The sequence below is a fragment of the Poromitra crassiceps genome (assembly GCF_964638095.1).
Source record: "Poromitra crassiceps genome assembly, chromosome: 30".
Classification (NCBI taxonomy): domain Eukaryota; kingdom Metazoa; phylum Chordata; class Actinopteri; order Beryciformes; family Melamphaidae; genus Poromitra; species Poromitra crassiceps.
The window spans coordinates 15,125,449-15,137,860 of record NC_139652.1 but is presented as its reverse complement, the minus strand read 5'-3'; the positions used below and the strand labels follow the sequence as shown (position 1 = coordinate 15,137,860).

At 42.6% G+C, this 12,412-nt stretch overlaps 1 protein-coding gene across 1 annotated transcript in view; it reads left to right on the top strand.

Annotated features, from left to right (window-relative positions):
* Positions 1-11,278: 11,278 nt before the first annotated feature.
* Positions 11,279-12,412, top strand: part of ppm1h (protein phosphatase, Mg2+/Mn2+ dependent, 1H) — a gene marked incomplete at its 5' end in the record, with an annotated part of 57,186 nt that continues 56,052 nt past the window's right edge. The window contains one exon of the mRNA XM_083663124.1: positions 11,279-11,520. Coding sequence (XP_083519250.1) covers positions 11,279-11,520 — 242 coding nt within the window. The remainder of the gene's footprint in view (positions 11,521-12,412) is intronic.

Below are 12,412 nucleotides of genomic sequence, written 5' to 3'. Positions count from 1 at the left end.
TCTAGATGGACAGCTCGACAAGACAGACATGTGAAGATTACTCCGTACCTTTTAACTAAACTTCGACCTCTTTTGACCTCCATTGGACCGAAGTAGTCAACCCCAACAAGTGTGAAGGGTGGTAACTCAGGTGTTAAACGGTCTCTGGGCAAATCTGCCATTTTTTGCTCACCAAGAGCTGAATGGAGGCGTCTGCATGTTACACATTCTGATATGACTTTCCTTGCGAGGGAGTTTGCACAAGGGATCCAATACTTTTGTCTTAACTGAGAAAGCATGAAGTTTCTTCCACTGTGACCTATTTGGTTGTGGATGTGTTTGAGTAACAGCTTGGAAACATGATGGTCCTTTGGCAGGATTACCGGATGCTTTGTTTCCTCCGGCATCGCCGATCTGCTTAGTCTTCCGCCCAGTCTGAGCAGGCCATTGTCCAATCTAGGATCCAATCTAAAGATGGGGCTGTCTTTTTTCACTGTGAGGTTCTTCCTTAGAGTTGTAATCTCATCTTGAAAGCCTTGCTGCTGACAGAAGCATGCAATAGCTTTTTCAGCACTATTCATATCATCCACTGAGACACTGTTGATTGCTAGGGAGGATTTATACTTGTCCATCTTTCTTTTTATCAGGCCATCCCAATTCAGTTTATTTGGTTCCAGTGACTGGACTGTTTAAGTAACTTCCTCTCTTTTCAGACAAAGTTCCTGAAGCAATTTCTTGAGTTTTAGAAACCAGGCAACCGCTTTTGTAAGCCGGTGCCAAGATGAGAAGTAATGGATTAGAGAACTAGTGCTGTTGTGTTCTTTCACTATTGTGTTGACTAGTACTCTGTCCTTCTTTATCTCAGGATCATCTGGGCAAATTGACGTTGGTTCAGAAGTCAAGTTAGGCCACTCCTGCTCTGCTCTTTGGAGAAAGACCGGTCCATTTTTCCAAAGATTTGATCTTAGAAGAGCTTCCACACTTAGACCTCGTGAAGCGAGGTCTGCTGGGTTGTCTTTAGTGCCGACGTGTCGCCATTGGTTGACATCTGACACACTTCTTATGGCACTAATTCTATTGGCCACAAATGTCTGGAATCTTTTGTCCTCCCCCGACATCTCAATTTTTTCTTCATAAGCTCTTTCTGGAAAGTCATGATTGTATTGCTGTACTAGCATGTCACTTAGGGTGGATACTGAAATGCGGTTAGCATAGATAGCTGGATTCTTTTCAGTACACGGGTTTTCTAAAAGGCCATTTATCACCCACCCTATGACAGTTCTGACGGCATAGGGCCCTTTGCCCTGGCTGTTGATAACCTGCCATGGCTCTAGAAGTTTATGAGCATTCATTCCTATAAGTAGCCCAATGTCTGCATCAATGTGTGGTATATGGACTTCCTTAAGGTAGGGCCACTGTTTGACCACTTCCTGTGTGATTATATGTTCCTTAGTGACTGGAATTTCATCCTGGGTGTAGGTCTCAGGGAGTTGAAAGAATTCCTCTCCATCCATACTGCTCACCTCTAAGCCTGTGAGTATATTGCTTCCAACTATTTTCTGCTGACCCATAGTGCGCAGCAGGATTCTTGTTTTCTTTCCTTGGACTTGTAGCTGCTGTCTAAGGGCTTCTGTACAGAAGGTTGCAGAGCTTCCTTGATCCAAAAAAGCATGTGTCTGTATTATTATATTTGAGTTGAATGCCTTTATTCGAACAGGAATGACAGAGAGCGGGACATGTTGAGTGGTCCCGGCCCCTGTACAGGCATTAGATTCCAATGAGACCAGTGCAGACAACTTCTCTGTCTTTGCTGTATTTACTGATGTTTGTCTTTGCATATGTAGGACGGTTGGATGTCTGAGATTACACTCTTTGCAGGTCATTCTCTTTTGACAATTCCTACTAAGATGTCCTCTAGTAAGACAGCCGAAACATATGCCTTTTCCTTTAAGGAATGAAATCTTATCATCATGACTTATTTCTTTCAATTTGCCACATGCTTCTAATCCATGATTTGCATTGCAATATGCACAAGGCTGGAGAACTGTTAAATTGGGAGAACTTAGAGTGGTTGTCTTTGGAGCTTGAAGTACGCTACTTGAAGTTGCCATGGTAACGAAGCTACTTCTTTTAGAAGTTGGAGCAGCTCTGAACCTGTAGTCTTTGGTTGTTTTACTGTCCTTTTCCTTTGTTGGGACAACATCTTGCAAATCACCATACAATGGATCCATGGCAATGTTTGCATGTCTTTCAATAAACTCTACCAAATGACGAAACTGGGCTCTTCTTTTGTTGCGTTCACAGTGCTCATAAGCTACTGTCCTCCACCTCTCCCGTAGCTTGTATGGGAGCTTTGATACCACACACTTCATATTGGTAACATGATTCATTTCCTTTAATGCATTGACGCTCACCATAGCATTACAACAGCCACGTAAAAAGAGTGAGTATGAATGTAATGCTTTGCTGTCTTCTGCCTTTATGGGATTCCATTTGAGAGCTTTCTCCTGGTATGCATGAGCAATGAGGATTTCGTTGCCGTAATGCTTTTCTAATAGCCTTTTAGCTTCTTTGTAGCCTCTTTTTATTTCCATATGTTGACAGCTTTGAACTAGGGCCTTTGGTTTCCCTTCAGTAAACTGTTGTAAAAAGAGTAGCCTGTCTTGGTTACTGCTTGTTCTTTTTTCAATGCACTGCTCAAATGTTCTTATAAAGCTCAAATATTCAAGCGGGTCTCCTCTAAAGATAGGAATTTCTCTAGATGGTAAGGCTGCAAGTCTCTGTTCCTTTATTAGCATATCCGTTATCATGTTTTGTTTCTGCATGACATTAGCCAAACCGTCTCCAGCACCATCCAAGGATGAACGTTTGTTAGATGCAGTGTGGCTTTTTATGCTTTGTTTTGAAAGAGTGACTTTTCTTTTGACAGAGAGAGACTTTTTGGTGCTCGTCATTTTTTGCATTGTTATTGGATGTTTAGGTCGTTGGCGCTTTAAACCCTCAGAGCCATCCTCATCCTCCTCTTCATCATCATCATTATCATCATCATCATCTTCATTCTTATCCTCATCATCATTCTCCTCCTCTTCTTCATCATCCTCTTCCTCCTTCTCCTCTTCTTCATCATCCTCCTCCTCCTTCTCCTCTTCTTCATCATCCTCCTCCTCCTTCTCCTCATCTTTCTCAATAGGTGTAAAGGAATTCAGCTGAGCAGACTCAAAATACTCATTCATTTTATCTTGAGTCGTTGAAATGGGCAACTGCCCCAGTTCATTGTCTATTATGTCCATAGCTTTAATCCTTGCTTCAGTGGCAGCAATATCAGTGTCCATAGCCAAACGTTCCTTTCTTGCTTTCAAGGCAAGTTCTTCCTTTTCTAATTCTAATTTTTCATCTAATGCGGCTGCACGCGTAAGCAACTCCGCTTTCTTGGCCTCTGCTTCTCTGCGAATTGAGGAGCTAGTAGATGATTTGCTGCCTTTGGACCCAACTGAAGCAATTTCATCCCCTTTTTCCATCTGATGAGGCTGAGTAACATTTTTCCCAGAAGATGCACGTCCAATCCAATTTTGCACATTTTCTTCAAAATCTTTAAGATGACTGCATCTCGGCATATACCAACATGTATTATCATTGTCCTTTTCATCATCTGGTATAAAATCTTGTACTGTCTGATGCAGTGCAGAAAACTCAGTCATCATGTTATAGAAAGCACTCATATGTTGTTTAACATCACTCAAATTGTCATACGTGCCAAGAAGTTGCCTTATTACATTTTCTTTGCTTGTCAAGTTTGCCAGCATTGTTTTCCTTGCACGTTTCTTTTGAGTTAGAGCAGCTTCTGCACCTTTCACAGTTAATTTCTTTTCGCGCACTGAGCGCTCCGTTCTTTCCATTCCTTCTTCGTCTTGTTGCTGCTCAGCCATGCTACGTTGCTAACGGCTACACAACAACGTTACGCTACAGCAGACAAGCAGACACTTGTTCACACACTGCTTCTTCAAATATCCCGCAGTCCACTGTTTGATTGACTCGTTATGTTGGTCTCCGTGACGCTTCGCTCCTAGTTGTACGTCCAAAAGTTTTTCAACTAATGTTATGGCTTCCTTCTAAAGTCCATTATTAGCCATATTTCTATCACCAAGATCACGTAGTTTCAACAAGGCTTGTGGTGTTGTAGTTACTCACGGTTTGGCTGTCCATTGATGGTCGTCGTAGTTGTTCAGTGGAAGGTGATTAAAGCCAACTATATTTAACTACGATATGAACAGGCAGACATGCGCGCGCGTCAACTCAAAGTATCAAAGAAAATAAACAAACGTAAACTTAACTCGCACTTGTCAAACGAACGAGTAATGTCATTTGAACCTGTTGAAAAACTATTTCGGCTCTTGGCGTCCTAAGCGTCCAACTTGGCGTTCTGCAGCAGCATGCTACCAGCACAGCTGGCCCTAATGACCAGTGACGCCATCAACTGGGTAGATTTCTATTCTATGCAATTCTGAGGTTGGCCACACGGGGTGCATACCAACCACCAGCCTAAATAATACTGATTTATAATCAAAGAATGAAAATATAGATATTTGGCTCCTACAGTGTTCTTCTCCACAGACGGAAAAAAATTGTCTGACAAACAGTTCACTTTGCACTTGACGCAGACTGTAACTTTGTAGCCTCTTCGGCTTGTCTCACTGTGATATCACTGAACAGATCTGTATTAGTCCAAACACTGCATCACTATACTTCACTCCTGTGTTCTGAGATCATTGTTTGGCTTGCTTGGTGTGAAGCATGTAGCAGCAGCTCCAAAAGCGAGTCAAATCCACGCATGGTTAATTACACTCTGAACATTTGTTCTGTTAAAAATTTTGAAATGTACATTGCCAAGGCCTGATAAAACTCAATTGCACACATTTCAAAGAAGGCAACAGCTTTTCCCTGTACGCTGTTGTGACATGCGGCATCGACTGGCTGTGAAGTCATCTCGAGCAACACCTCATCTTTCTCCCACACTGAAACTGCCATTGACAGAATATGACTCTTTGAGCATAACCAAGGGTCAACATCTGCATGACCTGTGGGTGGAAAACAGAGACACTCCATTCATCATCTCCACCAAGCAAGTCCAATCTGCTGTTGGTTTCAAGGCAACAGTGTGTGTGTGTGTGTGTGTGTGTGTGTGTGTGTGTGTGTGTGTGTGTGTGTGTGTGTGTGTGTGTGTGTGTGTGTGTGTGTGTGTGTGTGTTTAAATGATTTGAATTCCAGATAGCTATTTAGGTAATGGCATCTTGTCAGCAGGGTCTACAGATGAAAATGTGCCTTTTTGGCTAATAATAATAATAATAATAATAATAATAATAATAATAATAATAATAATAATAATGATATAATAATAATAATAATAATAATAATAATAATAATAATAATAATAATAATAATAATAATAATAATAACAATAATAATAATAATAATAATAATAACATTAGTAATAATAATAATAATAATAATAATAATAATAATACACTATGCATTGTCCCTGTCAAATACACAAATTAAAAACAAATGTGAAAAGATCAGGCCATAGATGTGTGATAGGTGATTATCCACCTTAGGATAAACAACTCAGGAGGACTCAGTACATGTGCACTGCATAGCGCAGGCTCAAATTCAAAGTGATAGTTTATCCCTTCAAGCCTTTGTTTTCCGCGCATATAAATGAATGTGTTTATTTCTTCTAGAGGCTGGAGTTCACACTCACAGCCGTGGTCATAAAAGTAACAAATGGCCAGAGCAGGATCCCCTGCAGAGTCTCTGCACATCGCAGGCTTAACCCTGGGACTGGCCTGGGTCGGGGCAGATGGGAATGGAATCCGGACTGTCAGCACCCATAAATCTATCTCACCATCACACTTTCACAGTTTAACACCAACACAGCCTCTGCTGTGTCAGTGCTGAAAGAGCGAGAGAGCGAGAGAGAGGAATTGAAGTCAGATAACTGTTCCCCTAAAGATTCTCGATATGATGGCGACATCTGCTGGTCAAATAGGAACACAACAATTATAAACCAAACCAATTAGTCAGATGCTATTAGAAACCCAGGTGACCATAACCACAACATAACCAACATGACTATTTACACCCGGGGCTATATTTGCACCCAGGGGTGGACACAGCCCATATGGCTACCTTTTATTTTATGTTTATTTTTATTAAACATAAGAGTAACACAACATTATTGTTTAGCGGCAGCCCTGGCTGAATAGTATCATGTGCGATGATTTACAACGCGTGCAATGTGAGTTTCTGGCCTATATCAACCTGTACCATAAAGGCTAGACTAAATCTGCACCGGTTAAAATAGAAACGCTCCATCAAACTTTAATAATCCTCAATAATTGATAGGCTATAGGTCTGGGTCCGGATAGGACGGCGTCTGGGTATGGGCCCGGACCTCGGTCTTTTGGGGACCTCTGGGTTAGATGTACTTGAAAACTTGACACATGGAGGCAACATTCAGCAATTTTCAGCAATTTCACCAGCCACTGTGAAATAGATAGTCCAGTGAAAATGAAACAGTGGAGTTTGCCAAATTGGCAGACTATTTTCAATCTATTATTCAGGAGTTTGCCAGCAAAGTGCTCCATTCATTGACCTAATTACAGACAACAAGCCAGTGTGTGGTGATGCTGTAGATGCTATGACATAAAGCCCTAAATAAGATCACAACCTAAGACCAGCCATAGTCATTAACAGTCACCAGAATGTTGATAGAATCCTTGTGACATATAATAAACTTATTTTGATATCTCAAATTTGTATTTGAGTTTGAATGTAAATCCAGTAAACTGATATCTGCAGTGATCAACTCATGCTTCATGAAATGAGGAAAATGGCATTCATTAAATTAGGATGGCCTTTGGTATGGAGAATGGATATTTCAATCTTTTCCTATGTCAAATTAAACAAATGATATCTGGAGATGAAAAGGAATATGAATTACGCAAGACATTCCTGTAAAATAAACCCCTAATCATTCAAGGTCAGCTTTCCTTTGAGAGATACTGTATGTAATAAGAGGAAGTAATCTTATACAGGAGAGTCTCTGAGGAGATGATGTTATTCCTCAAAATGTAGGTCAATATTTAATATTTATTTATTTTTCATTTGACTAAGATGATGTTCACAGCAAGAATTTTGCTAAATTGATCTCTTAAAAGTATTTTATAAACAAAGAGTGACATGTTGTCACATGTTATGAATGTGTTAAACCAGAGTTCAAAGTGTTATACCGGTACTAGATTTCACAGCCAATATTTCCAGTTCACCCTCTATGTCCTGGACAGTAATAATAATAATAATAATAATAATAATAATAATAATAATAAATGAGAGTAAATAAGAACCATGCAATTGAGTGAGGTATCATAAGTCAACATGAACATTGCTACAAGGGTGTATCAAAGTTCAGAGCTCCGGTCAGTCAGCAGTTCAGCAGAGAGCAATGTGTTTTATTCCAGGGGATTCGGATAGATATATTTTGCACCAAGGTAACCCTATCTGAGATGTGACCAGTTAGACAGGTTTAATTTCATACTAAACACGAGTCATTCTCAAAGAATTGTCCATGCGAAAAGACTGATCTTCTGCATTAGGAAACATTGACTCAAGAAATTGTCAGAAATTAAATTAAATCAATTATGCGAGCAGACCATGTGTATGGCTGTGCACTAACACAATAAGTCTCCCATGATAGACGCACAAGGGAAGGAGTTAGCCGATCTTTTGGCCCATTTCCACCGCTGGGATCAGCGCGGCCCCGCCCAGCTCGTCTCGCTTTTTTGTCTCATTCCACCGATCAAAAACATGGACAGCCCGGCTTGAGTCATGCTAGTTTTGGTCCCTGCTTTGTTGAGGTTCCAGCGCTGTGAACCCGGTACCATACAGTGACGTGAAAACACTGCAGACGACTGATTTGTCAGGCAGAATCGTATTGACTGTATCTACTGTCAATGCTGGATACCAGTTTAGTGGGGCTTACCTTCTCTTCTGTTCTGTTAATGTTATTTCCATCAGTCTTTTGTGTTTTGCTGCCTTCGGCTCTGGTGAAATAAAATCGATCTCCTTGCTCAGCTTTAACATGCGGTGGTTTTCAATTGTTTTGAGAGAGAAAAAGTCCGCTCCTCGGGAAGCCCTTTGTAGTTGGCTCCGCTAGGCCGCAGGCGGGGGTTTAGTGAAGCCGCAGTCTTGCCTGGTGAGAGGCCGCCGGGGTAGAGGCTTCCTTTCTCCCTGTAGCGCAACTCCCGTCCCCCGCACAGTGCATGCACGTGAGTTTGAGTAACAACAAAGTGATATCCATTCTCCTGGCCGATTGTCACATTTGCCCATGTACACTGTAGGTCATTTAGACTCTCTAATCTGTTTATGAAATACTGGTGCCTCTAAATTTTAGAGGCACCAGTATTTCATAAACAGATTAAAAGTTCTGTGTATGGATTTATTTTTAACGTTATACGTTATAGCCTACTTCGGCTATGGGCGGAGGGCAGATATGCGGTCGCTATGACGACCAGGTGTGGGCGGAGGCGAGTAAACTTGCTATGGAAACAGAGTCTATAGCCGCTTTCACACCGGCCTTGAAAGCCGCAAAATGCACAGAAAATAGGATCCGCGCCTCCGATGTGAAAGTTGTGAACGCGGGTTGGTGGATAATTGTTGTACGCCTTTCGTTCCGCCAGCCGACCTAGTCACAGCGCCAGGTTACCTGGCAACCCGCCTCCACTTGAAAGCGTCGGAGCAGCAACCCGGAACAGTGCGAATGCTCAGCTCATTCCTAAAAAAAATTACAGGGGAAATCACCTCATGCAGCAAGAAAGACAAAGTAAAAAAAGTAGCCTACACAATCATGACTGCAGGGGCGCCAGGAGGAATGTTCCGTGCCTGTAAGTAGGTTAGGCTCTATGCTTAAATGATGTTGACATTAGTAGGTAAAATTAACGGATATAATAATACGCTTCAGAGGACTATAGCTGTCTGTGGCGAGTTGGTCTGAGGATATTCCCTCTGGAAACCAGCTCCAGAACTGCAATCTGTCTAGCTAGCCACTTGTGCATTCCCTTACCAAAACTACTAACGTTATAGTAGTCATGTGCATTTATAGCCTATACTATTCCCCCGACGAACGTTATGCAGACTGCAGCTGTTTGATATGCGGGCGTCGTCTTTCAGAATGGAGTACGGACGCTAATTAGGCTACTTCATAGGAATAATTTGCTTTACACAAAACTGGAACCAAAAGATAAGAATTAGCCTTGTACCTAATAGGCTACATGATGGTGCATCCATAAAGTCGATCAGATGAATATTGAAAGTGTTTTATCAGTTTGATCCTTACCGACCGCAGCTGCACGCCGTTTTATCAGTTTGATCCTTAACAACCCGCAGCTGCATGTCGTTGGCTGGCTCGTTGGCTGGCATACATCGGCAATGTTTGGTTGTTGAATGAATTCGTTCATCATACAGTAGCCTAGGCTACACTAACCTATGAAAATATTCATTTGGGCTAGGAGGAGCTGGGTGGAAATACCTCCGCTCGCCTTTCAATCCGGGAGCGGTGGCTGTCGCCTGAATGCACACCCCAGGACGGGAATGTGACGGTGCTGCTTGGCTGTGTGTGAAAGCAATTTCTGTGGCGAGGCTGCCGGTTTTGCGGGCCTTTTGAATTGCAACTTTGCGCGATCTGTGTGTGAAAACGGCTTATATCAAGTAGAGACGAGTAAGACCAGGTCGAGTAGAGCTGTACTGTGCTGTTATATGTGGTGGAAATGAGCCATTAGTGAGGTTTCTCGCAACATCTTTGTCCTGTCAATGGGTTTGAATTGACTCCCAAAAGACCCAAATAGCCAAAGTGACACCAATTTTCCAATCACCCCAAGTTAGGTGTTTAGATTTGTTTTAACGATCGTAGAAATATGAGGAAAATCAGCCAAAGTGAGGGCATTTTAAAGTCTGTGTTGGAAAAGGAGAAATGGTGGGTAGGTGTTGTATAAAAGGATTTGGATAAGATAGGATAAATGTATAGCTGTTATAGATAGCAATTTAATTTAGTTAGTTTGGTGGTGGTAAATAAAAAGTTGGTAAACCATGACCTGCATCAGTGAGCACCATAAGGCACCACAACCACAAAACAAACAAAAACAAATGATACTTTCCATACACACAAAATCTATTTATTTATTTCAGTCTAGATTTATGTCAGTCTAAACTGAACTACTGCCAATAAATGTCCACATCCCTGGATAGAAGGAAGGCAGAGTTTTAAATTAAATTAATGTATAGCCTAAATCAGTGGTTCCAAAACTGGGGTACGCGTACCCCTAGGGGTACGTGGAGGTAATACAGGGGGTATTTCAAAAACTCTTGTCCCGATTAGTCACTTAGACAAAAAACAGTAAGTAAAAAAAACGGTCCATGTTGAAAAATTCTCCTATAAATATTTTCCAATTCCAAGCCGTTTTTGTCCTGCTAGAGCCTGTCTTTTCCATTGAAAATGGCCGTTGCTGTTCTTCCTCTTCCCAGCAGGGAAACGGCGCCGTCTCTCCTGTGGCAGCAGGTGGAAACCCGTATTTACAAATCTGGCATGGCAGAAATGTCTCGGAATTGGAAACTGCGCAATATTTAAGAATACAAATAGCCCAGTTCGGCGGGCAACAACCTTGTTTTTAAGGCAAGTACTGTTTTATTGTGATTGCTACATGTATGAAAAAGTCGGGCCTTTGCGAACGGAGCCCGCAGTGAAAGTATGGGGTCCTTGTGTGAGACCATGATTGAGTGAAACGAATGAGTAGTCGAATTCTAAGGCTGTCCATGCAGTGATGAGTGCGCGCGCGCGTGCATGCGTGCGCGGGCACGTGTGGGACAGTCCATCTGTGTGTAGACGACAGCACCCCGTGCGCCCTGCTGCACCTTGCCCGAGCCGCTCGTCACTCACTGCGGGATTACCTTTGACCTCCAGCAGCAGTAATCTGCTCACCGACACACTGACATGCAAGCAGCGAGACCACAAATCCACCACCAGCAACCGGCTCGTCACATGACTGGAGTGTGCGTGCGTGTCCGTGTGCGCACAGATGCACTGGGCTTATTATTTCCGTGTTCATTGAGGACTGAATGAGTTACGGCCGCTGTTGTCAAACGCTCCTCCGCTTGCACCGCAAAACTAGGCTACGTCGCCGCCGTGCCGTGCGGGGGAACATTGCCCGGGCGCGGGGGGACTCATCATATGCGGTAGGTAGGCAGTACCATGCTTACGCGGGTGAAATCGGCGGTGGCCAATTTTATGGGAGGTATGATGATGGCTGGCGGCTCCAACGGTGACCATTCCGGCGGCGCAGGCTCGGATCTGCCGCTGAAATTCCCGTACAGCAGACCGGAGTTCCTGGGATTGTCCCCGGACGAGGTGGAGTGCTCGGCGGATCACATTGCGAGACCCATCCTCATACTGAAAGAGACCAAGCGGCTGCCGTGGGCCACCGGTTACGCAGAGTGAGTAGCCAGCCACAACCTGTGCGCGTCCATCTTTTCTTCCATCCACAGTGCGTCGCAGCATCCTTGGGAAGTGAGGACCAGTGTGAGGCGTAAACATCAGCAGCATTGTTGTTGTTATTACTAGCCTATCGCCTGCTTTAGCCTATATGTAGCAGATTGTTGGAGGTGGGAATACAGACAGACAAATCCATATAATATTCCTATAATGCATTTTAGAAGAAGGATGCGATTCAAATATTACAGCAAACAAAAAACAAAAAAATCCTTACAGGAGAATTATAGGGACACCATTTTATGGTGAAGCCATATGAGAGGGGAAAAACATTAACGTCATAACGTAAGGTTACTGTAAACTCAGTATTGAATACCGCAGACTAATAGCCTATATAAATCTCTAGTAATAATATTATAATGACACCATGGTAGTGAAGTGATGCCATAGGCATAGGAGATATAAAATGCAATGCCACTGTAAAGTTTAACTCACCATTGGTACCACGGACAATGTAAGTTCCTACTGGAATATTATAGCCTTTTTTTTTCTTTCTTTTTTTAGCAATAATATGTGTCAATAATATGACTTTCACCAATTAAATGTAAAGCATTGTTCTAGGAACCCAGCTGTGCTAGTCTGCCTGTTTCAATGCTGTGTTGTTGTGGGTATAGTAGTCTGACTATACCATGGCATATACATATTTTTCAGGAGGTTTCAACTGTAGGCTAGGCCACGTCATGTCAGTATGTTTACAGCTGGTCTGACAGACCTGATCATAATCTTAACAGGTACCTAAATTAGAATGGGAAGCAGTAGTTCTGCATGTGTCCTGTGACTGATGGCAGGTTTACAGTATTTGCTTGTTCAATATTTGCCCTGCTAAATGTCCGCCTC